The 27554-nt window shown below is 40.1% G+C and overlaps 1 protein-coding gene across 1 annotated transcript in view; it reads right to left on the bottom strand.

The window, feature by feature from the left end:
• Positions 1-564: 564 nt before the first annotated feature.
• Positions 565-27554, bottom strand: part of DERA (deoxyribose-phosphate aldolase) — a 45920-nt gene continuing 18930 nt past the window's right edge. The window contains exons 6-9 of the mRNA XM_026713702.2: positions 24530-24658; positions 8400-8512; positions 3754-3903; positions 565-991 (exon numbers count right to left, since the gene is read on the bottom strand). Coding sequence (XP_026569487.1) covers positions 935-991; positions 3754-3903; positions 8400-8512; positions 24530-24658 — 449 coding nt within the window. The 3' untranslated portion in view covers positions 565-934. The remainder of the gene's footprint in view (positions 992-3753; positions 3904-8399; positions 8513-24529; positions 24659-27554) is intronic.

Genomic DNA, 27554 nt, shown 5'->3' with positions numbered 1-27554 from the left:
ATTCCTTGTGTGTCCAATCACACTTGGCCAATAAAGAATTCTATTCTATTCTATTCTATTCTATTCTATTCTATTCTATTCTATTCTATTCTATTCTATTCTAATTCTATTTTATTCTATTCTATTATCTCATACATATAATTAGCAGGACGTGACAGTATTGAAAAAGGGTCAGATATTTTCTGGGCCAAATTAGCACAGACATCATCACCCTATCAGCAATTGTAAGAATTACTACTTCAAAAGAAAGGGACTAAATTTGGATCTTTATAAGAACTACAAGGCTTTGTGGTGATCACTCATTCAGTTCTCTGTAGAACCTTTTCAGGGAAAGAAAGAAGAGATTTCAAATAATTCCACTGTTATTTCTTAATGTGAATAAGGTGTGATTGATTGGCCACACTCCTAGTCAGGAATGCAAGGTTGGGGCACAATTATACCTTCCCCTCATAACACGCACCAGTTTGGATTCATATACTTTCTAATATAGCCTAAATAGCATTATTTTGAAACTCTGCACCACTGAGATGCTTTTATGATGTTCTATTCCAATACTGCTCATCATCAGATTTTGGTATACTTTATTTATATATATATATATAACAATTCACAAATGCTTAATTTCAAGTACAAAATTCACCCTAAAATAATCATTTCCGGGTTGTTCCTTGAAATTCAGGTGGAAGTCAATGTGTGCAGTTACCAAAAAAATTAATACTAGAAATTTTCAACATTCACAGATTTTCTCCATTGGTTCACCTGGGCCTTGGGCTTTGCTAAGAACACTGAAACTGTGAAATGGAGGCACCACAGTTTTAATCCGTTTTGTAAAGCACTTAGTAAGGAGGCGGTTTCAGGGAAGGCTGATGGAAATAATCCAGGACATTGTTGGTTTAATTCTTTCTCTCTTTCACAGAATAAATCCGTCACTGATTTAAGCCATGGGCAGGTCATAGGAAGCTGGGTATCTGCCAGTCACGTGATAATAAATCTGTGCAATGGAAACAAAAAAGCAGAAATTAAACTGGGATAATAAAACTGGCAAATTATGAGTAGGTTAATGCAAAGATGGACCCAGCGGATAGACACTTAATTATTCACCCTGATTAAGAGCATGCCTTATCTAAAGCCATTCTTCTTTTTAAAGGAAATATGGGCTGATACCATTTGTCTCACTTGATGTGCTCCATCTTACATTTGTCTGGCAATTTTCTTTCTATCTCCATGGAAAATGGGATATACAAGACTCACTCCTATTCACAACAATCATGTACAGTTAGACTAAAGATAAAGGTAAAAGGTACAATTTTCCTCTCTCCAGTCGTATCTGACTCTAGAGGGCAGTTCTCATCTCTGTTTCTTAACTGAGGGAGTCAACGTTGTCTAAAGACACTTCCATGGTCCTGTGGCCAGCATGACTATAAAACAGACCCTCTGAACGCTGTTACTTTCCCACTGAAATGGTACCTATTTATCTACTTGCATTTGCGTGCTTTTGAACTGCTACATGGACAGGAGCTGGAGCAAGTAATGGGAACTCACCCCATCATGCAGTTCTCAGGTCTCAAACTCGGGTGGTCATCTTTCCAACTGACAAGTTTTAACGTTTAACCGCTGAGCCACTGTGCCCCCTAAAGTTAGACTAGCCTACCTCAACCGGAAGTTCTGTAGATGTACTGAGTTACAAGCTCCCTTATGCTCATCAGTTGTGCTGGTTGGGAATACCTCTGACTGAGATTTTAATGTTGGGTTTCCCTGATGCCATACCAACGACTTAATGTGTACACTAATCTGGCTGGGAGAAAAGGAAAGCTTGCCACTTGATTTTGAACTTTATCTAAGTGGCATTTCTTGCACTGAAAGCCAGTCAAGTCCAGCTTTTTCTTCCATTTTCAGCAAAATCTCCAAGATTTCTGTTTTGACTAAACCAGTGTTTTTCAACCTTTGGCAATTTTAAGATGTGGGGACTCCCAGAATTTCCCAGTCGGTTGAAGTCCACACATCTTAAAATTGTCATTTTATTTATTTAATTTGTTTGCCCTTCATCTCGCCACGAGAGCTAAAGCATCCTTACAGCAGAGTCACATTCCTGATCAAATCATTTGTATGGCCATCCATACAACTTCTCCTTCAAAGTTTGGCAGCAAATGACTGAATTTCATTGGTGGAGTTTTGTTCCACTTCCTAAATGGCTTCCCTACACTTGAAAACTTATTTGAAGCCCCAAAGTTCCACAGTTAGGGGAGATTTTAGGGTGGGAAGAGGAGCAACTGTTGGGATTTCCATTGAAGAAATCCTTGACTTATGACCAGTCATTTAACAATGACTGTTCAGTTACGAGCTTTTTTCAAGAGGGAACTGGACTTTGTTTTTCTTTGAAGACGTTTTGCTTCTCATCCAATAAGTTTCTTCAGTTCTGACAGGATAATGGGGAATGGAAAGATTTATACCCCTTGTAGACAGCTTGCCATTTGCATTTTTTTAGAGTGTCATTGAGGCCACTTGGAGGTTTATTTGTGTCCTCAGGGCCACCTGAGTAGTGCAAATGGAAGGAATATAAATCTATCCATTCCCCACCATCCAGTCAGAGCCGAAGAAGCTTCTTGGATGAGAAGCGAAACGTTCTTCAAAGAAAAACAAAGAAAGTTCAGTTACCTCTTGAAAAAAGGCACTTTGGGGACAACCATGACCTGGATGACTGAGAATCTCCATAGACACTGAGTTATGATGGACTTTTGAAAAAGTTACTTACGACCCATCCTTGAAATTAGGACTGTCCCCCCCCCCCCCACCAGGGATCACATGATTGCATTTGGCAACTGGCTCGCAATTATGACTGGTTGTAGCACCCCCTTCCCCCGCGATCACATGATCCTGCCAATTTTGCTGGTTTCCAGCAAAAAATGCCCGTGCTTAATGACTTCATGATTCACTTTATAACCTTCATGAAAAACGGTTGTAAAATTGAACCTAGTAACTTGGTGCCTCGACTTATAGATAAGATAAACCTTTATTGTCATTTTCCTTTTACTGTGAGCACATTGGTCCACATTAAAAATAAATTCTGTTGCCTGCTCTCAAAAGAAAGTATATAATTACCCAAACGCAGACATGGCACACACATATACACATGCTACACACACACACATACACACACACACATACACACACGCACGCACGCACACGGCCACCTAATGAGAAGGAAGGACTCACTGGAGAAGAGCCTAATGCTGGGAATGATTGACGGAGGAGATGGCAGAATATGAGGTGGCTGGATGGAGTCCCTGAAGCAGTCGGCGTGAGCTTAAATGGACTCTGGAAGATGGTAGAGGACAGGAAGGCCTGGAGGAACGTTGTCCATGGGGTTGCGAGGGGTCGGACACAACTTTGCAACAACAGCAACAACAAACACACACATACACAATTAATCACTGTCCAGAAGGTAACGAAAACAGATTCTGAAGAGGATGTGTAGCATCCCAGACAATCCTTACGACTTAACAACCAAAATTCCAGGCTCCACTGTGGTCATAAATCAAGGACTACGAGTATTGCCTCCTTCCTAGAAATCAAGAGGCTATACTGTTGTCTTTGACCACTCAAACTCTCTCTAGCTCGGTACTGCATTATTACCCTTCAGCAAATATATTCTATTAAGCCAACGATTGTGCTACGTTAGCCCAGATTGAGGGTTAAACGTTCTTTTGAAGGAAGTTGAGCCTTCCTGCTGAAAGGCAGTGCTTTGCATCTAACCTGTCTTTCGATGTCTCCCAGCAAAGTGCTGGCACCCAAGCGAAAGAGTTCCGGTTTCAGCCATTCCTCTCCCAATTCCTCCTTCATCAGGGAAAGCCAGATCAAGGCCTCTTTGGCTTTGCGAATGCCTCCTGCAGGCTTGAATCCAACCTTAGGGAAGAATAATAATAATTTTTTTAAAAAAGAACTATTGTGTTAGGCTCCAAATAAGTCATTGTAGGTGTACAGCAAATAGGAATTTGCGTATAAATGCATACACCTAACTAGACAGGGTACGTGTGTATATACAGAATATATATGTATATCAGGGATGGTATTCTACTTATTCGGTCCGGTTTAGTCGAACTGGTAGCTCCAAGGATCACCTGTGAGTGAATCGGTTCTCTCCAAGGATCAGCTGCTGCGCCCTCCTGCTCGCCCTGGCTCTATTCTGACTTTTATTTCCTGTTTTTCAAGTTCAGCTGCTTTGCACAGCACAGCAGTGTCAGCTGTTTAACACACAGGGAGAATGCAGGATTGCAGGAGGTTAGTAGCAAACCTGCTGCGTGCGCGCCAGTTGTTACACTGGCTGAATCACATCTCTGATGTATATGAGTGTGTGTGTGTGTGTGTTTGTATCTAATTTACAGAAGGATTTCTTTCCTGCCTCCCCTCTCCAAAGTGCAGGTGCACAAAGTGGCTTATAGGGTAATAAAATACAGTATAATGACAAGAAGGAACACACTACTAAATAAAAGAAAATCGCTGAAAATATAAATGGAAGCATAGAGTAGCACTTGAAAACCAGGGAGCCCCAGACATCTGGGGAGAGATATAGCATGTGTTATACGAGCACTAAAAGCCTCAAAGCCAATTTGGGGGGAATCCGGAGAGTTTACTTTTAAAGAAGAAATATCTTTCTAATATTAAAAACCTTGAAAAATGGCATAGCAAGTTCATGGAGAAGACATATTTAAATGCAACAAATAAAAACGGCAGTAAATTTAAAAGATTTGGAATGAACTATATATTAAAAAGCGAGGGGAACGAGAGAGTGAATAAAACTCACCCATGGCATTCGCACCTGGGGTAGAGGTGAATGTTCCTAGTTGACATTTAAGGCAGGGGGCTACCAACCCCTGGAGCGCGGCCCACGAGTGGTCGCGATCCTTTCAGAACCGGGCTACGGAAGTAGTGGGCAAGTGTGCACATGTGTTCCTCCCCAGGTGACCACATGGGTGTGTGCTTACCTGCAGCACACGCAGGACCATTCCCCCTCCCCCGCTCCCCCGACGGTCTGCAAAGCTGAAAAGTTTGGGGGAACTCTGATTTAAGGCACTTAAGAGTAATAACTTCTTTTCCCCAAATTCAGAATTCCCCTGAGAGAGAACGGAAACTACTATCTTGACATTACTACTTCTCTTATGGAGTGCAATGGCTCGAGTGGTTGGAACACTGGGCAGGTGATTAGTTAGCAAGCCGAAGTTTGAGCCTCAAGAGCTGCTGTGGGGTGGGGTTGAGCTCCCCTCCTTCACTCCAGCTCCTATCGGGGAGATGAAAGGAGCATATCCAGGGCCATGGTGATGTCGCCAGCTAATCCTTTCAACCCAGAAGGACCTCGATGCTTCTGACACGAGTGCAAAAAAACAACAACACTACTTTTCTTTCCTGCTCTTACTAATAAATCAATCCAAAGAAAAGCTCTGGGCTGCAAAATAGCTTCTGGATTTGGTAGCCATATTTAATTGACTCAATAAAGGTGGGACCTTCTGCTCCAATTCTAAAAGACTATCTTTGGTGGTCTTGTCCTCTAGGCTTCCAGAATAGGTGAGCCAGATATAACATAACATGTTTCTTGAAAGCAACTGTTAAGGGTAGGCGTGTCAAACTTGTGGGGCTGCATCATGTGCTGGCCACAACCACCCACATTTTAGCGAAGGGGGAAAAAGTTGAGATGTGTCACGTGACAACATGTTACCGCGAGTTTGATACCCCTGCGTTAGAGCGTCTTCATGCCGTTAGTAAGCATGTAGAGGAGTCCCAACTGAACTACAACTCCCAACATCCTTTTCCATTGCAGCGAAAAGAGCAAGCTCACGAAAAGCCAAAGCTTTCTTGTTCCCATTGCCAGACAATGAAACCAAGCTTCTTCTAACCTTGGAAACAATAAATAACCTTCATGAACATCACCCCTTGATCTGAATTTCTGCATTTCCACTTCTTACCAACTTTAACTATGAGTGCCACTGACTGGGCTGTAAGAAATGGCAGCCTCCATGTCAGAAAAAGAGATGAAAAAGTGCTTTAAAAAAAAAAACCAGAAGGAAGAAAGAACATGATTCAAACACATCTATGGTTTGTCTTCGGTAGGGTGGGCAAATATGGCAACATTATGATGTGTGGACTTCAACTCCCAGAATTCCTGAGCCAGCAGGAATTCTGGGAGTTGAAGTCCACAGATCATAAAGTTGCCGTATTTGCTCTCCCCTATAGAAGAATGTAGAATGTAACTTGGCCCTTCTTCTTTTATTTGCTCCTGCATAGAAAGATGCTTCTGAAGTTTCCATAAATTTAGTTTGTGTGGTGCAGTAAACCGATCTTAGTAATACTAATACTTCATTACACCTATATTATATGTAAGTAGCAACTCAACTTGTACGCCCTTGGAACTTGACCTCAATTACTTTCGCCATCTGAAGCATTCACATTCCCACAAATAATTCCATTTCTCCTTTCCCCCAAACAAGCCATTATTCATAGTGGAACGTTTTTGTCCTAGAACCATAAAAATTTGGCTACTATTCCCATGCTGTCTCACAGCATTTCATTATTTTGTTTAATAAGTTCATCTCTCAGACTTTTTTCCTCATCACCTTGTATTATTAGAAGTAATAAGTTTCTCTGGGCTAGGAATTCCGCAACAGAAAAACCAATTTGTGTGTGTCCTTCAGTATTGACAGGAAAAAAAAAAAAGAAATTTATTTCCTATTATGCCAAATACTTTTTATGTTGCCGCAACAGCTTATCATTCAATAAATGTTAGTCTGCAGCCCACTTCCATCCTTGGGAGAAGTTTAATTTCTGCGTTAACCTGTTTTTACTAGCCAATGCCTTCGCAGAAAAGCATCTGTGTGGGAGCGGAATTGGTTTGTTAAAGAAAGCATTTAGAAATCTCCTATCAATGATTAAAAAATGGTCTTCGTCTACTAAAAGGATATAGTCTCGGTTTACACATATTTTTCATTAGTACTGTTTTCAGACTGAGCACATGCACTTGGGTTCTTTTGGTTAACAGAATTTAAATTTCTGCTCGACAAATTCTCTTTAAAATGAATGAGAAATAGAACTCTTACAAAGGGGCTTTTTCAAAAGGCAACTGGACTTTCTTTGTTTTTCCTTGAAGATGTTTCGCTTCTCATCCATGAAGCTTCTTCAGTTCTGAAGCTTCACTGAAGTTACTTTTTTTCAATATCATTGTACCTTCGAACAGTCACAAAACAAATGATTACTAGTCAAGGAATGAAGCAATTCGTAACTGCATCACACTGCCACATCTCAAAGGCTAAAGGACAAGGGCCACATGAACACAGGTATCTCCAGAGGAGCGGGGAATTATGTGCATGATATGATGGCGTTTATGTCACACAAGGCCTTTGGAAATAATTGTGGCTGATAATGGATACCGTTGAGTTTGGCCCCCAGGTGTCATTTGTTCACATATCAAAATAGGCAATCTAAGTGATTTTTAAAGCCAACTAGGCCAAAATTGTAAAAGCTTTCTCCATGGATTCTGGATGAAAAATGCATGAACAAAAGGAATGAAAAATGGCCGTGTGTCTAGCTTCCCTTCTTTGATCAGGAAATATGTGTCTCTGTGAGTGATTAATCCTTCAAAACTGTCATGTTTATTGTGCGTGGTTTCCCCAACGGTGTGAGGGTTTTTTTGTTTATTTTATTTTTCTTGGAAACAAGTCAAGTTTGAAGCCAAAGATTCTAGGAAGAGAAAGGCTTAAAATGTTCTGTTGAATCATTTATGTCATTGGCCCAGGTGCTTTATCCTGAAGTGCGTTGTTGCTGAGATCTGGAGAACTATGTGGAGTCCTCACAGAGATATCACGAGGGCAAAGTTGGCTCAAAGGTAGCTAGTGGGAAACAACGTCTACAGCAATTTTGTTCAGGAGCGATCACATTTGTGTAATTTGGGGGCTAGGAAGATAATCCATAAGTACGCCTGGATGAGAAGTTAACATCATGAGGCACATAGTCCAGCAGAAAGTTGGCAGTCAATACCTAGAGCCTCCTAGACTGGGAGTCTCCAACCTTGACAATTTTAAGACTTGTGGACTTCAACTCCCAGAATTCCTCAGCCAGCTTTGCTGTCCTAGACCTAAACCACTTGTGTCTCTTTCTTGTTTCACAAGGAAGGACTGTTTGTCCGGCCTCTTTGAGAAAGCTACATTACGCGCATGTGGAAAGGAGTCTTCCTCTTCTATGCCATGAGGCCAATAAGGAGCTTTCCAGCACTCCAAGATATGCTACCAAACCTTGACCAGAAAATGGCTGACTTTCAGTGGCACAATTGCTTTATTTTGTGAAGTAATGAATGATTGAGAAAGCTTGCTGTAGGTCTATTACTTGGAACCCTGACAAAAGAGCTATCAAGTTACCTTATAGCCAGTTTTCCAGTAGTAGTCTCTAATAGCTCTCACCATGACCAGCCCCACTGGGAAAGTAGCATTCACCGCTTCTTTTCCGGTAGATGTCTTGATAAAATCAGACCCTTGGGAAGAGAAGGGAGGAGAAAAACTTTTCGTCAGCAAAATATAATATCAGAACTCCTAGATGTAAGGTTCATTGTCAATAGTGATCCCCTCTCTTTTCAAAGGCAGGAAATAATGGGGTTTGAAAGAAAAGTTGTGATGGAAAATCGCTTCGGTTCAGAATTCCTAGCCAGCAGTCTTTCTCCACTCTGAGTTTTCATTTATTTTTCAAAAGTCAGCAGTTATTTATTTATTTTTTATAGCCACGTGTCTCAGACAAGGAACTCTGGGTGATGAGTAACAGAATAGCAGGATGGAAAGGCACCTGGGAGATTTTCTAGTCATCGTGCAATGTCTTTTGTTATACAGTGGAACCTCAGGTTGCAAACACTTCTGTTCATAACCAAATCGTGTTCTGACCAAAAAATCCACCCAATCTTTGAATCGGGTCACAATTCAAAAATCGGATGTCAGCGTTTCAACAAAACCTCCATTCCACCCAGTAACTCTGAGACAGACATTTCTCAAAGGTTCCTTTTATTTGGATAGGAACTGGCACAACTGTGGAATCCCGAATCTGAAAGTTCTGGGCTTCCTTACAATAAGTAAAAACTACACATCCATCCCCTGCACCCATCATCATATCACATGATCACCAATCACCATCCGTCCCAAGTTAAGACTTCCTTTCACTATGCGCAACACGACCTGACCTTGAAACAGAAAAAGAATGTGATTTTGTCTAACTATATATACTCCAAGAATTTCCCCACTCCCACTTTCCCAGGCTCAATTGTGGCAGCGCGGGAGCATCGGATCTCAATATGGCTTCCAAAGCTGACATTGGGTGGCAAGCAAACCCGGCCGTGGCATATTCCCTTTCTGAGCCCATTTCCCCTTCCGCGCACGTGTAGTCCGTGGAAATGTTTGTCCACGCATGCGCAGTCGGTCGTGCTTCCGGTCATGACCAAATCGGGTTGCGACCGTAGTCCTAGAATGGATTATGGTGATGATCTGAGGTTCCACTGTACTTTTTGAAGTATTCAGCCAACATTCTGACAACTAAATGAGCTCGACAACTTTCCTAAGAGTGTTGCAGATTACCGGATTAGATTCTATCCCAATATTTTCTAAACCAGTAAGACCTTTCATATCACTGAGATCTGAAATACAGGTAGTCCTCGACTTACGACTACAATTGAGCCCAACATTTCTGCTGTTAGGCGAGACCTATGTAAAGAGAGATTTGCCCCATTTTACGACCTTTCTTGCCACAGTCATTAAGTGAATAACTGCAGTTAAATTAGTAACACGATTGTTAAGTGAACCTGGCCTCCCCATTGACTTTGCCTGTCAGAAGGTCGCAAAAGGTGATCACATAAGCCCAAGATATTGCAATCGTCATAAATACGAGTCAGTTGCCAAGTGTCTGAGTTTTGATCATGTAACTATTGGGATGCCACAACAGTCGCAAGTGTGAAAAATGGTCGTAAGTCATTTTTTTCAGTGTCATTGTAACTTGGAATGGCCACTAAATGAACTGTTGTAAGTTGAGGACTACCTAAACTTATTTTGCATGGTTATGCCAGAGATTTTTATTTACATAAAATATTACTCTTCTTCCTATCTTTCTACTCTGCTTTATCTCTTGGATCCATCTCCCTCTATGAAGAGATGATAAGTGTACTCAGTACCTGCCATGTACCTTCTACATTTTTGTCTCTATTTAAGCCAAGCATAGGGGAAGCCCTCAATTAATATAGCATAGAACTGAGAATAAACCATCAAGATCATTGCCCAGAAAACATTTCAAGAGATGGGGCATAGTGCAACACGGCTTCTCTGGTGTTTTACAAACTTGGCAACTTGAAAATGTATGGATTTCGTATAAAGAACGGTTGCTGGAACTGGATATGTCTAGTTTCATGAAAAGAAGGACTAGGGGAGACATGACAGCCGTGTTCCAGTATCTCAGGGGCTGCCCCAAAGAAGAGGGAGTCAAGCTATTCTCCAAAGCACCTGAGGGCAGGACAAGAAGCAATGGGTGGAAACTAATCAAGGAGAGAAGCAACCTAAAACTAAGGAGAAATTTCCTGTCAGTGAAAACAATCAGTGGAACAACTTGCCTCAAGAGGTTGTGAATGCTCCAACACTGGAAGTTTTTTAGAAGAGGTTGGATAACCATTTGTCTGAAGTGGTGTAGGGTTTAATGCCTAAGCAGGGGATTGGACTAGAAGACCTCCAAAGTCCCTTCCAACTATTCTATTCTATTCTATTCTATTCTATTCTATTCTATTCTATTCTATTCTATTCTATTTCTTTCAACTCCCAGAATTCCCCAGGCAGCATGGAAAACACTGATATGGATGCATTTGACTTCATCTGACATTACATATATCCTTTGCCTCTTCACTATGCTGGCTGCCCCACAGAGGTTTTCTTAATGAGACGAGAGTGTTCCCTCTTTAGAAAGCAAAAAGCAAACTTCTCTGCATCAACTTGTATGTTCTCCCTCCCCTCATTTAAAAAAAAAACCGCAGAGTTTAAGCCCTTTTGTTTAAGTCTTCCACCCCTATCTCCCACTTCCTCCTATCGGAGTAAGGTAAGTCAAAGCTTTTATAAGTCTGATAATTAGAAATCTCAATGGTATGGTTTCATTAAAAACTTTCATTAAACAACATCTGCCCTTGCATAGGGTCTCATAATCAATTTGGTCAAACAGACGGGCTTCTAATCGGCTGTTGATAAAAATAGAAGATGAAATTTTAATTCTAATAGATTAACCACAAACTCAAGATAGTCTTCAAAATCCATCTCACTGTATTCTCCAGTGGATTTAACGACTATTCAGCAACTCATTACTAAATAGAACAAGATGAACATTTTCCAGTTCATTAAAGAAATGTACTATGTATTTTTGCATTGTCCTCATGATTCGTTACAAGGAGTCTTAATTACAAGATAATGGATAATGGTTAATAAATGCAGGCTCCAGTAATGAAGCTCTATTCATTTGCAAGCCTCAGAGACCGCAAAGAGGGGAAAATAAAATTACTAGCTTCAAAAGATTAACGGATCAAATTATTATTCAATTTTGAAAATCTCATTCAGACTTTGCAGAAACAAGAAAGGATTTTTTTTAAATAGTAGTATTAGGAAGTAGTATTAGTGAAACACTTATTTTTAAAAATAAAGTAATATCTTAAGGCTATTAGCAGAATAATCTGCTTTGGATGTGATTATCAAAATAGAGCCAATTTAGCAGCATCTTCTAACAATGAAAACAATGCACTATTTTACTTTATGAACAAATTCTATTTATGATTCAAGAGAGAGTTTTGCTAGCAGGATACTATAAAGAACTCAGAAGATGGATACTGGCATGGAGCTTTACCATATAAAGGTAATATTAACATTTTATATTTCTCTAAGGAAAACGGAGAAGGGGAGAAATGAAATGGAGGCTCTTAAACATATTTCATATTAGCTTTATAAATAAGGTGTTTCTGGCTGTATAATTCACCTGTCCATGTTTTTTTTTCCCTTTTTTTCTCAGATTGCTAAGAAAAAAAAGAACAAAGTTTAGGCAAAGAAGAAAGGCTCAAAGTTTGATTTCACTGTGGGAAGCAGCTGTGATGAGCAGCAACAGAAATTCTAGGTATCAAGAGCAAAAGGGAACTTTGGGAACAACATCAAATGAAAACCAACCTGTGTTCAAGGTCAAGGCACATAATAAGGTGGTAGTTTGAAAAGAAAAAAAAACTCCACCTTGCATCATTTGTGAAGGAGGACAAAAGAAGCCAAGATTTATTTAAAAAGTACACATATTAACATAGTTGTACAGAAGAAAATAAACGTCATAACTGAACGAGAAATATAATGCATTTCATCACACTGAAAAAGACTGGGTGAGGCTAACAATCATGCTACGCCAAAACGTGGTTTGTTTTAGTTTACTGTGTTACACAAACCATTTTAAACAGGGTTTATGATTTAGCATGCTGCACAAATCCAGCCAATTGTGATTCATTCCATAAACAATGGTTAAATAAACCATCACTCAACAGAATGTGCCAATCTGGCCTTTGTGACCAGGTTCGGTCTGCTATCCAGATGCTAAATAATGGATATAGGCAACTTCCAGGTTATCTATTTTCCTTTTTAACAGATCTTTATTGCAAACTTGAATGAACAATTTTACAGGTGGAACACTTGAAAAGCAATAATACCTATGCATGAAATCAAGAAGCCTGAAAAATTAAATCTGGAGTCGCAACCTAGGAAAAAGGCTCTTCCCGGTTAGGAATTTGCAAAACAGAAATTTCTTCAACAGATCAAAAATGGTTGTTTTGTAGAGAAAGCTACTTTTCAAGTCTTCTCTCCAACATTCTCAGTTAAACCCCCAAGTGGCCTCAACAACTCTCTTTAAAAGATACAAATGACCAGCAGTCTCCATGGAATATAAATCCTTCCATTCCCCACCCTCCAGTCAGAGCTAAAGAAGCTTCTTAGATGAAAAGCGAAACATCTTCAAAGAAAAAAACAAGGAAGTCGAGTTGCCTGTTGAAAAACCACCTTTGGGACATTTGTCCTTTTGTTTGTTTGGAGCCCGCCTCTCTTATTTTTACAAATAACTCAAGGCGACAGACATACCCAACACATCTTCCTCCTTCTATTTTCTCCACAACAACCCTGTGATTGGCCCAAAGTCACCCAGCTCATTTTCATGGCCATGGCTGGACTTGAATTCACGGTCTCCCGCTTTCTAGCCTGGTGCCTTAACAACATAACAACATTCCTAGAACAAGTGATAAAAGCTGCCAGAACATATGATAGGAAATACCAGAAGTAAATGCATATTATTTGCTACTTCTGAATGCTGTACCACAACCAAAGTGGAGTTGCTTTTGGAAATCATTCTGGACCAGAAATAACAACCCAAAAAGAAAAAAAAAATGCTGATAGGCAACATCTATTAATAAAATCCATATAAGCGTATGCTCCGTGTTACCACTCCTTTTCGCTGCCAGCATAATAAGGGAAAAGGGGACGACGACAAAAAAAAACATTTCTGGAACGTGTAAATGGCAACCATTTATGTGATTAAAACTGGAGCAAAGTATTTAGCTGGCTATAGACAAGAACAATATTAGGGAGCCATTATTAAGCAGTAAAGAATAATAAACAGCATAGCAATCATGGAGTAATCGCAATCTTTATGTTTCAGTTATGCTCTAAACCCCCTCAGGATGCCATTATTTGCCAATAATCTCAGATTGCTTAACGTTGCTTTACTCTTAATAAAAAAATAAGAACCCAGCCTGCAATTTAAAATAATGCAGAGCGACCAGCCGGATGTTATCACCTTGGCATCTCTTCCGATTTCTCTAACGGAAATCCAAATTTGGTGGGCTCGGCGTTAACCGAAAGCCACCTCCCTTTTCCACTCTCAGGTGAAAACAGGAGGCAGCTCACCTGTGTCCTGCCAGACTGTGAGAAGGAAAGGCTTCCTTCAGGTCCTACCGTGGTGGAAGGTAGGGGCATGTCATTCAATAAAACAAAAGCTTGAGTTCTAAAGCCGGGGTCACCATTTTCGGCTGTCCCAAAATTTGAATCATGTTTCTTTTTTTAAGGTATTGAAGAGATATCAAGTCTTCAGGTAGTCCTCGACTTACGACCACAATTGAGCCCAAACTATCTGTTGCTGAGCAAGACAGTTGTTAAGTGAATTCTGGCCCATTTTACGGTCTTTCTTGCCACAGTTGTTAAGTGAATTGCTGCAGTTGTTAAGTTTGTCACAGTGAACCTGGCTTCCCCAAATGACTTTGCTTGTCCAAAGGTAGCAACGGCTGATCACATGACCCTGGGACACTGCAACCATGATAAATACATGCCAGTTGCCAAGTGTCTGAATTTTGATCACGTGACCATGGGGATGTTGCAACGGTCGCAAGTGTGCAAATGGACATAAAAGTCACTTTTTTCAGTGCCATAATCACACTTGAATGGTCACTAAATGAACTGTTGTAAATCGAGGACTGCCTGCATTTCCTATAGTGAGCTCTATGGATCAGGGCCTGGATATCTGTGTGTTTCCCAAATGGATTCTGCCTGTGTAATCTGTCGTCATCATCTTTTAACGACCTCATAATCCCTTGCAGGGGTGGAGTCTGGGAAACTGAATGGAGCTAGCAGAGTGTTTTAATGGCCGGATGCCCTTCCTGTCACCAATGCAGAGTTTTGTTCAGCAGCTATATTCTCAGTGTGCTCAGAGAGAGAAATATCTGCCTCTAACCTAGGATTGAATTCACAACCTCCTGATTGTGAGGCCAGAGCTCCCCCTCTGGGCCACTGCACCATTCCTGCCTGTGTAATCCATGTGCACAGAAATATCTGCAGAGGTTGCCACCTGTGAAGGAACATGACAGATAGAGACAGAAAGTTGGGACGCTGAACATTGGAGACTATACTCCCTATCAAGTCCAGGGCAAGAACTACATGCAATTTAAGCGACATCAATTCAACAGCTTTTGAATTTATTTTATTCTCAACATCCAAAGCAACTCTGGGTGGCTTACAATTTCTGCCCAGAGATTGTGTGCCTCTCCCAGTTCTCGAATGATCCCATCCCACTTTATCAATGGGTCAGCTACTATACAGGGAGTGCTTGACTTACAACCAAAACTGATTCCAAAATTTCCGCTGCTAAGCAAGACAGTGGTTAGCAACAGCAATAGCACTTAGACTTATATACCACTTTATAATGCTTTACAGCCGTCTCTAAGCGGTTTACAGAGTCAGCCTGTTGCCCCCAACAATCTGGGTCCTCATTTTACCCACCTCGGAAGGATGGAAGGCTGAGTCAACCTGGAGCCTGGTGAGATTCGAACTGTCAAATTGTAGACGGTTGGCTGTAAGCAGAAGTAGCCTGCAGTACTCCACTCTAACCACCAAGGTTAAGTGAGTTTTGCCTGGTGTTATGACTTTTCTTGCCCCGGTTGTTAAGTGAATCACCGAAGCTATTCAGTTAAATTTACCGTAAATGCAGCAAATCCTGCATTAAATTAAAAGATGGAACAAAGCAGTCCTCAACTTATGACAATTGAACCTAAAATTTCTGTTGTTAAATAAGACATTTGTTAAGTGAGTTTTGCTCCATTTCTTGCCACAATTAAAGAGAATCACTGCAGTTGATAAGTTAGTAACACCGTTGTTAAGTAAATTTGGCTTCCCTGCTGAGTTTGCTCATCAAAAGCTTGCAAAAAATGATCACAAAGCAACGGGACAAAGCAATGGTTATAAAAACAAGGCACTTGCCAAGCATTACAGTTGTTAAGTGAATCTGGCTTCCCCGTTGACTTTGCTTGTCAGAAGGTCACAAAAGGTGATCACATGACCCCAGGGTACTGCAACTGTCATAAGTACATGCCAGTTGCCAAGCATCCAAATTCGGATCGCGTGACCGTAAGGATGCTGCATTGTCATGTGAAAAACATTCATAATTTTTTTTTTTCAGAGCCACTGTAGCTCTGAGCAGCCGCTATATAGTTGAAAATTAAGGACTACGGTAACCTGTGTGCCTTTAAAAATTGGTGGCTGGGTTTCCCTCAAACTTTTTTTTCCTGCCTTTCGGTGTCCTGCTTTTTAAGTTGTTGGCATGGAGAGGTTTTTTTTTATGGCTTTTATGAAAACTGTTTTGGGCATTCTTTTTGCAGAAAAAATGGGAAAGATATCTCTTCAATCAAACTCACTAAACCCTGCTGTTGTTGTCCTTGTAAATATCCCCTACACATCAATGTAATCTAAAAGATGAAAGCAATGACAAAAAAATATTATTACAGTATATGTATTAAATAAATGGTTATTATTTGCCTATTTTTCCATTTGCTTTGCAGTGAAACACCTTTCTCCAATCCAGTAAATATGATTTCCGTTGGTCTCCCATCAAAATACCGATTTTTTTATTTTGAACAAAATACACCAATGCTTTGCTTTGTCAAAACTGCAGCCTCAAATGTTTTCAACCCCGCTTCCTCTCAAGCAATATCATATAAGATACAGATATTTCCAGAAACCAGATTTAACTTTGCTACTTTCCGGTGTCAGCAATAAGTTGTTAGCTAATTTTATTAATAAAAAAACCTATTGTCTACCAAACTTGCAGGAAAGTTGCTGAAATGGAAAAAAACGAGCTGCTTGAAATGGATTGAGAAAAAAAATATTACACTGAACAAAGCAAGCAGGAAAATTAGGCTCCTTTATCAGACTTTGAAAGTGCTATGAATTTTAAGCATAACTTTTTTTAAAAGGCGGATATAAAAAAAACCCTCACACACGCAACCAAGATCATCACACTTCAATGTCAACTTCAGTATATTTTTCAATAGTTCCCAATAAAAGCACTTGAACTGTAATAAAAAAAGAGCGCTCCTTAAAGGAAGGGAGAAATATATTCGGATTTGAACCTTTCAGCTTTAAAGTTTGAATGCCCAAACACTTCTGTGTCCAACTTCAAAGCCTCCACCAAAAAGGCTTTTTTTTTTTTGCTCAGAATAAACAATCAAGCTTTCAAAGCAAATGTTATGTCCCTGTGACTTATTCTAACAAGAGCTTTCAACACACTCAGCCTATTACAGATTCACATAGCTAGAGAGACTAGCTCCAAATAGTTATACTTTGGTAACTGAGATGTGGGGAGGTTAATAAATGCATGAGTGAGGGGCATATGCTTTCATATTGTGAGGCATATGCTTTCTCTTAGTCCTCATTTCTAAGTTTTAGATAAGATGAATTTTAAAGGTGGGAATCTGAGCGATGTTTGGAGGTTTACATTTTCTGGCAATACACACCTAGAACATAGAACAATAATTGGAAGGGACCTCAAAGGTCTTCTAGTCCAACCCACTGCTCGAGAAAGAGTCCCTATATTGTTTCAGATAAATGGTTGTCCAATCTCTTGTTCAAAGCCTCCAGTGATGCAGCATCCACAACTTCTGAAGGCAAACTATTCCATTAGTTAATTGCTCTCATTTTTCCTTAGTTCTTGCTTCTCTCCTTAATTAGTTTCTATCTTTGTTTCTTGTCTCGCCTTTTGGTGCTTTGGAAAATAGTTTGACCGCCTCTTGTCTTTGTAGAAGCCCCTCAAATATTGGAACGGCGCTTAGAATGATAAACAATGCTTAGAACTGTAAACCATAATCTACCAAGTTTTTCCGTTTGGGTACTACAATAGATTCACCGAAGACTGAGGGCTGTTTTGAACATCACTTTCCCTAATTCATCTTGATAAGACTCTTGCTCTGACCACCAGACAATGTTTGTTTATTTATTGCCTGTTTGTGTGTTTCTATCCATCATCTTTACAAAGGCAAGAGCCTATAGGATTGTGATAGCACACTTGCAAATATGAAGTTGCGTTCTTGCAAGATCTCAGGATTTTGATTTACACCAACAATGAACAAACTTTATGAGGCCAGAGACCACATGTTTCTTTTCTTTAATGAATTATTTGTTTGGTTTCTAGGGAATATGTAGGTTGTGGGCTGTTTCCTCTCCAATTTGGGGAAAATGAAGAAATTTAAAGAAAATAAATGTGAAGGCTTATTTTCAACAAAAATAGAAAAAGACGAAAAGAATTTTGGCCATCCAATCTCATAATTATTTATATTATTGTAGCTCCTATTGGTGCTATTTTATCGGTGAACAAACATTGGTATAATTCTGCAACGTGCAGAGCACAAAACTCAAAAATAAGGGATGCATTTGGCAAATTCAGATTTTGTCCATTACATCCACAGACTGCTAAATGGAGATTTGTACAACTGAGATTTTACTAAAAATAAAACAAATAGATAAAACCAACGACAATCAAACAGAAGAACAGAAAGCAGAAGCCAAGAATAGCACTGAGTCCACCAGCTTGTTCAAACTCTTAAGTTTTCAATTCATACACTCAATTTCAAAAGAATCCGTCCTCTGAATCAAAAAGCTGAATCAAATCCCTGTGAACAGGCTTGGCGATTTGGAAGGTGGAAATGATTGCAATTCTATTTTCTGAATCAGTTCAAATCACTGAATCATACCAACTATTTAAGCCAAACCAGCCATTCAAATAAGATTGGGGCTGATCTACTAATAAATAGGAAAGGTAGAAATAGGTTTATATGAGATGTCAAGCCACAGCAACAAAGTCTTTGCCACTACGATATGAAATACATATAAATTATACTCAATCTTTATACTATTCTCTATTCTCCATTATTATATTCTTTCTCACTCCCATTATCTGATTTTTAAACCCACCTTTATTACTTTATAAGTAACCCAAGGCAGTGAACATACCTGATACACTTGCCTTCTCCTATATTTCCCACAGCAGCCCCGTGAGGTGAGTTGGGATGAGAGAGAGTGATGGCCAAAGACCACACACTAAAACTAGATTGAAAAGGCAGAACCAAGTGTGAAAATTTGTGAAAATCCACACAGACACAATGATCTAGAAAGAGTGCAAAGAGCAACAAAGATGGTTAGGGGACTGAAGGCTAAAACATATGAAGAACTGTTGCAAGAACTGGGCAGAGCTAGTCTAGTGAAGAGAAGGACTAGGGGTGACATGATAGCAGTGTTCCAATATTTGAGGGGCTGCCACAAAGAATAGGGGATCAACCTAATTTGAAACACCTGCAGGCCAGAAAAGAAACAATGGATGGAAACTGATTAAGAAAAGATTCAAACTAGAAATAAGGAAACTTTTTCTGACAGTGAGAACAATCAACCAATGGAACAGCTTGCCTTCAGAAGTTGTGGGAGTTTCATCACTGGAGGCTTTTGAGAAGAGACTGGATTGCCATCTGTCAGAAATGGTCTAGAGTCTCCTGCTTGGGTGGGGAGGTTGGACTAGATGACCTATAAGGTCCTTCTAACTCTGTTATTCTGTATTCTGTATCTGCGAATAGTATTAAAAAAATGGAGGCATGGCATTGCAAGAGCTGACGTTCTCCCATAAAGAGCTCCTTGAAATCTCCCAACTCCTTTTCATCCAGTTCAGGAGGAGAAAGACAATTTTTTTTCCTCCCTTTTTGGTCTGTGTATGTGAATAAAAGTGTGTGTGTTTATAGAGCATGTTTTATCAGGGTAGTCAAAAATAGAAGATAATATTTGTCGCTCAGGGTTGCACTGTGGGGTCCTTGGTGCTTTCACAGCTTGGTTGCTTTCTTGAAGACATTTCATTACCGAACTAGGTAACATCATCAGTGCACTGATGATGTTACCTACTTTGACACTGCAACATTTGCAAGAAAACTATCAAGTTCAAAAAAAGCACCAAGGACTTCAAAGTAGCCAAAAATGACTTGTGTCTTGTTTAGTATCTTTGCTCTGACACTACAGTAGTAGCAGTATTGTGCAGCAGCTAAATTTTGTGTTGTCCTGATGAAAGCAAGATATAAAGAAAGATATATTTAACTTTGTTTTAAATATTACTTTTTGTTTGATACATCTTACCCAATCAATTATAGGGAATATAGTTTTTATTTTACACCGGTTAATGTTGTAGCATGTAACAACTGTATTAATATACAGTATTAATAGAGGAGTGAATGTTGGGGTGTGTTGGGCTCAGAAGAAGAAATGAAACTTAATTAAGAGCTATATATTAAAATAGTCCATCATCATCATCGTCATCATGAAAACTCAGTCCCAAAACACCCCCCAAAAATAGCACAAAGTAAATTAAGTGTTTATAAGGAATTCTCGTACATGTGTGAACTATATAAAAATAGCAAAACAGGCTTAGTGTTAATCATGTCAGAAAATCAATTTTAAAAGAATGGGTGGGAGTGTAAATGAAAGAGAGAGAAAAGTTTTGATTTTCACTCCTGTAACTTCTGGTAGACTAAAATATCCATTTAAGAACTGCAAGCATCTGTTCACTGGCAGCTGTACGTAACAATACCCACACAAAGACAATTTATATCTCTCTCTTGTATTAAAAAGTAAACAGGATCCTTTAAATTATTCACCAGCGAATTTAAATGAATACAAAACGCTGTGGTGGCTCAGGCTCACCCAGCAGTATTTTCTAACACAATGACCCAAAGATACTTTTTCAAAAGGCAACTGGACTTTGTCTTTCCTGGAAGACATTTTGCTCCTCCTCCAGGATGCTTCTTCAGTTCTTAAGATTTCTCTCCCTCTCTCCCTCCCCCCTCCGTGTGTGTGTGTGTGTGTGTGTGTGTGTGTGTGTGTGTGTGTGTGTGTGTGTAGGGGGGATGGAGTGAGAAAGAGAGAGAGAGAGAGAGAGAGAAAAAATAGATATATGAAAACAATAAGCAGAATAGAATCTAAAAAAATCATTAAGAACAAATATAAAAAACTAAACCAGAATAAAAATAGTATTGTAAGAAGTTCCAAACTTCATTAATGGTGTGGTGTATGATACAGATGGTAGCACAAAAGTGTCAGACTTGGGAAGATATTTTTGAGTCTTTGTCTGAAAGAAGTTACGTTAAGAAGATATCACAATGCCTACCCAGAAATGTCTTCAAGATTGGATAAATAAAGGTCTATTATACGGGAACAGCATTATTATCATGAGGCTTAGAACTTCTACTGAACCATCGCCACATGGATATAACTGAAGTACCCTTAAAATGTCCAGGAGTGGAAATAAAGTCCCAGCATATCGTGAAATATTGATAGATATACAAATACATTATACTAAAAGTATTCATTTATTTAGCTTTATTCAGATTACATGAAATTTCATTTGCCATACTTACTTGTACTTTGGCCCTGCTGACTTTTGGAAGTTTTCTCCTGCTATGCCACTAAAATTAAGGGTCCCTTTGTTATAAAAAAAGTTGAGAACATCTGGAGTGAGTGAGTGAGTGAGTGAGGGAGGGAGGGAGGGAGGAAGGAAGGAAGGAAGGAAGGAAGGAAGGAAGGAAGGAAGGAAGGAAAAAAATAGACTTTTCTCATTCCCCACCTCCCAATATTAAGGAAGACTAGGCATGGCATATTTGCATGCAAGTCTACAAACTGGGAATGAACAACACAAAATGACAAACTACCTGAAACATGCTTGTATGGTGCTTCCTGAATTCATAATAAATAAACATACATTTTAAAAAAGAATATAAAATAAAATAGCTGAGATTGTCAGGAAAGAGTTGCATCTTAGCTTATAAAGTCAAATACACAAACACACTCACACACATACACACACACTGATGGCAGGGGCTTTGGAAAGATAACTACTTTTGTAGTAAGCAATAATTAATGAAACACATGTGGCAAGTTAAATATCAATCATTTTAAGTATAAATCATGGCCTGAACACTGTTTCTATGCTTTCACTGAATCCAAAAACAGTATTATGAACTTAATTTTTAAACATGAATTAGAAAACTCATAATTCTCAGTATTATGATCTTAGAACTCAGAAGACACAATTTAGTCCCTCAAAATTTCTGAAGACAAAGAGGTAATCTGATTTGTGTTGTTGCCATATATTCAGGAAACCTAAAAGGACTCTTCTATTTAAAGTTAAATAATTTAGGGAGGGGGAATATAAGACTTTCCTTTGGGTAGATGTTGTTAAAACTTAAAAGTATTTTTATAAGGATACACAGCAATACCTCTGTATGTTTGTCTGTGTGTGCTTGTGTGGAGCATAGAAAGGGAAAAAAGGAATTGTGTAAACAGCAGAGCCATCTGCTGTATTTTAGTGAAACTACAGCACTAAAAATGTAGAGGAATCAACGTTAACGCTAAACATAACTTTGAATAGCTAATTGGGTGAATGGAATTATAATTTTAAAAAATAGCATCTACTTCCCAGAAAACATTAAAATAAAACAGTAACCCTGTTTTAGAAGCATCACTCAAAAGAGTTCCTGTCAACGAACCAGTGTGGTGTACTGGACTAAAGGCAGGAGGAAGACCTAAATGTTGATCTATCTTCAAGTACACAAATTCCTTGTGTGACTTTGGGTCAGTCACTTGCTCTTTGCCCAATCTGTCTCAGATTAGAAATTGTCAAGAATATTCGAAGCTCAGGTTGTAGGTTTTGACAGGAGGTCTGTTCTCCAAGCTTGCTGTTTTAGCTCCTGGATGTTTCATTACCAAACTAGGTAACATCTTCAGTGGGGTTTTGTGGTGAAATGTCCTGACCCAAAAACTCAAGACATGTCACTCCAAAACCCTGAAGATGTTACTTAGTTTGGTAATGAAACGTCTGGGAGCAAAACAGCAATTGGAGAACAGTCCCATGCCAAAATCTATCTCAGATAATTGTGGGGAAACACAAAGGGTGAAGGGCAATGTATTATTCCTAAATGAAATTCTAAATGAAAAGTGGAAACAGAGATTTACTGAGATCTAATGCCTTTCCCTTGAAACTCAGAGTGGATGGGAATGAATGAATGAATGATTTATTGAATGAATGAATGAATTCTTTATTGGCCAAGTGTGATTGGAGACACAAGGAATTTGTCTTGGTGCTTATGCTCTCAGTGTACATAAAAGAAAAAATACATTTGTCAAGAATCATAAGGTACAACATTTAATGATAGTCATAGGGTACAAACAGGCAATAAAAGCATATTAGGAAAGAGTTAATATAAATCGTAAGGATACAAGCGACAAAGTTACAGTCATACAGTTACAAGTGGGAAGGGATGGGTGATAAAGAGTGATGAGAAGATTAATAGTAATAGTAGTGCAGACTTAGTAAATAGTTGGACAGTGTTGAGGGAATTATTTGTTTAGCAGAGTAATGGTGGGAAAAAACTGTTCTTGTGTCTAGTTGTTCTGGTGTGCAGTGCCCTATAGCGTTGTTTTGAGGGTAGGAGTTGAAACAGTTTATGTCCAGGATGTGAGGAGTCATAAACCGAAGTACTTTTTAGACCAAGAGTGTCAAACTCAAGGCCCAGGGCACCACATCCAGCCCGCAGTGTGCTTAAATCTGGCCCACGGTGCCATCCTGGGAACAGCAGAGGCCCAGCTTGCGGTGCCTCTGCCAGTGAAAACCGAGCGCGGGAGGGCTGCGGGAGGCCCTCCCGAGATCTGTTTTCACTGGCAGAGGGTTGCAGGAAGCCCTCACAGCTGAAAACAGAGCTTGGAAGCCCGTTTTCGCTGGCAGAGTGTTCGGGCCACCACAGGCACCCCCACGACACAAGTGATGTTGAGCTGGCCAGACCCCCCTGGTCACGCCCCCCTGAGGTGAAACACAACCCTGATGTGGCCCTTAGTGAAATCAATTTTGACACCCCTGTTCTAGACACTTTTAAGCAGCTCTCAATATTTCTGCAATTAGTTAGAGCTCTGACAACTTCTGGAATCAGAAGATCCAGAGAAAGGTTCCGTCTCCCCCCCCCCCCCCCCACCTACTTAAAGAGTATAGCTTCCACCTCAACCACTGACTCAGTCTTAACTCCTCTAGTTTTTGTAGTATCCTAAACCACGCTTTGCACATAAGTAGTTCTCGCTTAATGGTTGACTCATTTAGGGACCATTTGCAATTACAACAGTGATCAAAAAGTAACTTTGCCTCCAGTTCCTCATATTTATGACCTTCACAGGTCCGTAAAGCAAAGAAAGCTGAATAAAAGCTTAAACACAGTGGTGGTTTCACTTAGTGACCATTTCACTTAGTGACAGAGCGGCCAATCCCAATCTCAGTTGTTAAATGAGGACTACCTGTAACTATTTACCAAATGCCACCATTTATAGTGGAACCTCCGGTGACGACCATAATCCAATCTGAGAATTCAGTCGTCACCCGATTTGCTCATCCCTGGAAGCGCATGCGCATAAAAACAAAAATGGCATGGTGCGGAAGGGGAAATCAGTGCGGAAGGGCAAGTCGCCACCCTTTGGTCGCCACCCGAGCACCCGTTCGTGACCAGCAGTAAGAACTTTTGTTCGCCACCCAATTTGGTCACAAACGGAAGCGTTTGCGACCAAAGTTTCTACTGTACTGAGTTCACACAGCAATCCGTTGCAAACGCTACCTAATCCAAAGATGTGGAAATTACCTGCCATCATGGCTACAAGACTGGCTTTGTAGACATTTGTAAGCGATCCCAGCTCTCCCGTTCCCAAGATAGTTTTCATATGAATGTCACCGCAGGCCTGGCGGAACTGACGGATTTCTTCATAAAGATCTGGGAAGAATAAATAAATAAATAAAAGTAGAGGGGGGGAAAAACATGTTAGTATCCTTTAACTATCTTTACATGTATTTTCTTGGGGTTGAACAGTGGTGCCCTCTAGGTTTGGTTGTTTGCTTGCAGATGTTTCTTTATCTGACTAGGTAACGTCAATAATGTTACCTAATGGAACATCTGCAAGCAAACATCCGAGTTCAGAAAGCACCAAGGATTCCCTAGCATCTTTTTACTTTATCATCATTTTTCCCAGCTTGGATTTAAACAGCAAAAAAATGAACAAACACAGATTAAACTCAGAAGTGATCTCATCAAGTCCATAATTGGGCTTTTTTTCCCTACCAATTGCTGATCAAAATAATGAGGAAACAATTGAGATCGTTGTAAAAAAAAGCACTGGACTGCCATTACCTTTTAGTTTATTTAAAAAAAAACGTTTAAGGGCTCCATTTGCAAATAAAAATGATGTTGAATGCTGGTCTGAGATGCCATGCCAATGACCATGATGACATTACTATTACTACTATTACTACTATCATAATCATCATCATCACGATCATCAAAAGTCAGGGTCATCATCAAAAGACAGGGTGGGTGTCAGACCTGCCACAATTCTCTAAACAGAAATGATCTAAATAGAAAAGTACTGCAGTATTGCAAAGCCCAAACAGAGAATCGTGCACCAACATCTTTAAGTTCTCCTTTTTCCTCCTTTAACTAACTCTCATTGCCCAACCCACTGTAACCAATCAGGTTCCAGCAAGATAGTCAGGTTTGGTATGTGGCTCCTTCCTTCTTCCAACTGGACGACCTTGAGGCAGCTTATTTCCATTTCCCCCCAAGTCTTCTGCCCTTCGTTCCCCCTCCCCACAGTTCAGGGCAGGCTGTCACTGCATAGCAGCGAAGCACAAGCAAGCAATAAGGTGGTAGCTGACAGTGGGAAACCTGTTGGAGCCATCTCTCTCTTGGAAGGCCCAACAGTATTCAGAGGGAGTCCAACTAACAAAAGGTAACAAAATCCATTTTCTGATATGTTTTATTACATGTTGATCACTTCAGTGAAAGCCTCATTATCCCAGAAGACTAACAGGGATATAAGAGACTAAATAATATTTCCATTTTCAAGGACAGTGTATCTTTGAATATACTGGGAGGGCTTTGATTGAACCTTGGCAACAAGGGTCCTTGGACTTCCCTGATCTTCAAATATCTTAGGATCCAAGACCAGATTCCAAGCTCTTATCCTTTCCTATCGCTTAGAGCAGTGATGGCGAACCTTTTTGTTGTGGTGTGCCAAAAGCGTGCGCATGCGTGCCGGTACCCACAATGCAATGTGCCTGTCAAGCATCCAGACAGTATCCATGATATCAATCACTCCGAGACGTTCTTTCTCCAATTGATTGGGTTACACAGAATCCGCCTTCTCTCCTCCCACTTCTACACTTCATAAACCACGAGAACCAATTAACTGCAACTGGAAATTCTTAATAAGACACACAGATTAACCTTGAACTTTTCAACTCCTCTCTCGAAAAAAAAATATATGTGGCAGCTGAATTTCAAAGCTGACAGTGCCCTCCCTGCACATGCGCGCACAACCCCGCCACTCCCTTACCTGTACTGCACACGTGCACACCTCCCAGCTGATTTTTGGCTTGTTTGAGGCTGTTTTCGTCCCCCCAGAGGCTTGAGGAAAGCCTCTGTAGCCTTTGGAGGCCGAAAAACAGGCCCATTTCAGCACTTCTGATTTCGGCACTTCAGGTATTTCCGGAAATGCCGAAATGGGCCTGTTTTTCAGCCTCCCAATGCTGCAGAGGCTTTCCTCAAGCCTCCGGGATGGCGAAAACAGCCTCAAACGGGCCAAAAACCATCTGGGAGCCGTGTGCATGCACAGTGCAGGTAAGTTTGGCCGGGGCTTGCATGCCCGCACAAATGGCTCTGCGTGCCTCCTGTGCCTCACGTGCCATAGGTTCGCCTTCACGGGCTTATGGCATATTCTGAGAGAGGGAGAAAACTCCTCTTCCCCTGAAGCATGAATAGAACTCAGGTAGCATTAAAAAAAAATACTTTTGTGACTTCAATGCAAGGACTCCATTCTTATATGGAAAAAAAAAGGGATATAGTGCTCACAACAACTTGCTTTTATATTCCAATCCATTAGAGAACACTTAAAATAATTGTTAAAGCCCAGGCTTAGACAAATTATAGTTCAAGTGTTATGAAGATACACTATAATAGGTAACAGCAGATTTAACTTAAAGATGAGCATAATTGGACATATGTTAGGGTACTTAACATTTTCAGTGATTTTAGAGTTGCATTCAATGCTGAAAGGCTGTTCGGTGAGCCCAACGGTTTCCCATCAAACATGACCCTCAACTTTGCCACGGGCTTTTTAGAAAGCTCTTTAAAAAAATAAAAAAGAAAATGGAGGGGTGTGTGCGTGTGTGTATTTGCCTGAAGGAGAGGAACATCCAAGGCCATTCCTTTCAAAATGCACCTGATCGCGTCTCTAATTTACAACCCACCACAAATCAACTTTTCAAGTGGGCCATCTGAACGACAAATACGAGGTACTGTTAATTTGTAAGCAAAGAAAATACACCAGAAGTTTTCAGAATCTTTCTTCTCTGCAGCCAGTCCTCGAATTACATTTAGCGACCATTCAAAAGTTACAATGGCCCTGAAAAAAGTGACTTAGGAACGTTTTTCACGCTTACGGCCATTGTAGCAGCTCCGTGGTCAGGTGATCACAACCGTGTGTCAAGCCCAAAATTTAGCCCTATCATATATTCCTTTTCTTTCTCTTTGCTGGTTGGGGGGGGCGGGGGGAGGATTTCAGGCTTGCCACATTCCCAAGGTGGGAGGAGTGGAGATCGTGAGGGTTGTTTAG

The sequence above is a fragment of the Pseudonaja textilis genome, chromosome 5, assembly GCF_049901715.1.
Source record: "Pseudonaja textilis isolate UNSWEBS1 chromosome 5, rPseTex1.2, whole genome shotgun sequence".
Taxonomy (NCBI): domain Eukaryota; kingdom Metazoa; phylum Chordata; class Lepidosauria; order Squamata; family Elapidae; genus Pseudonaja; species Pseudonaja textilis.
The sequence above is the reverse complement of the archived record's forward strand: the minus strand, read 5'-3'. Positions and strand labels throughout refer to the sequence as shown.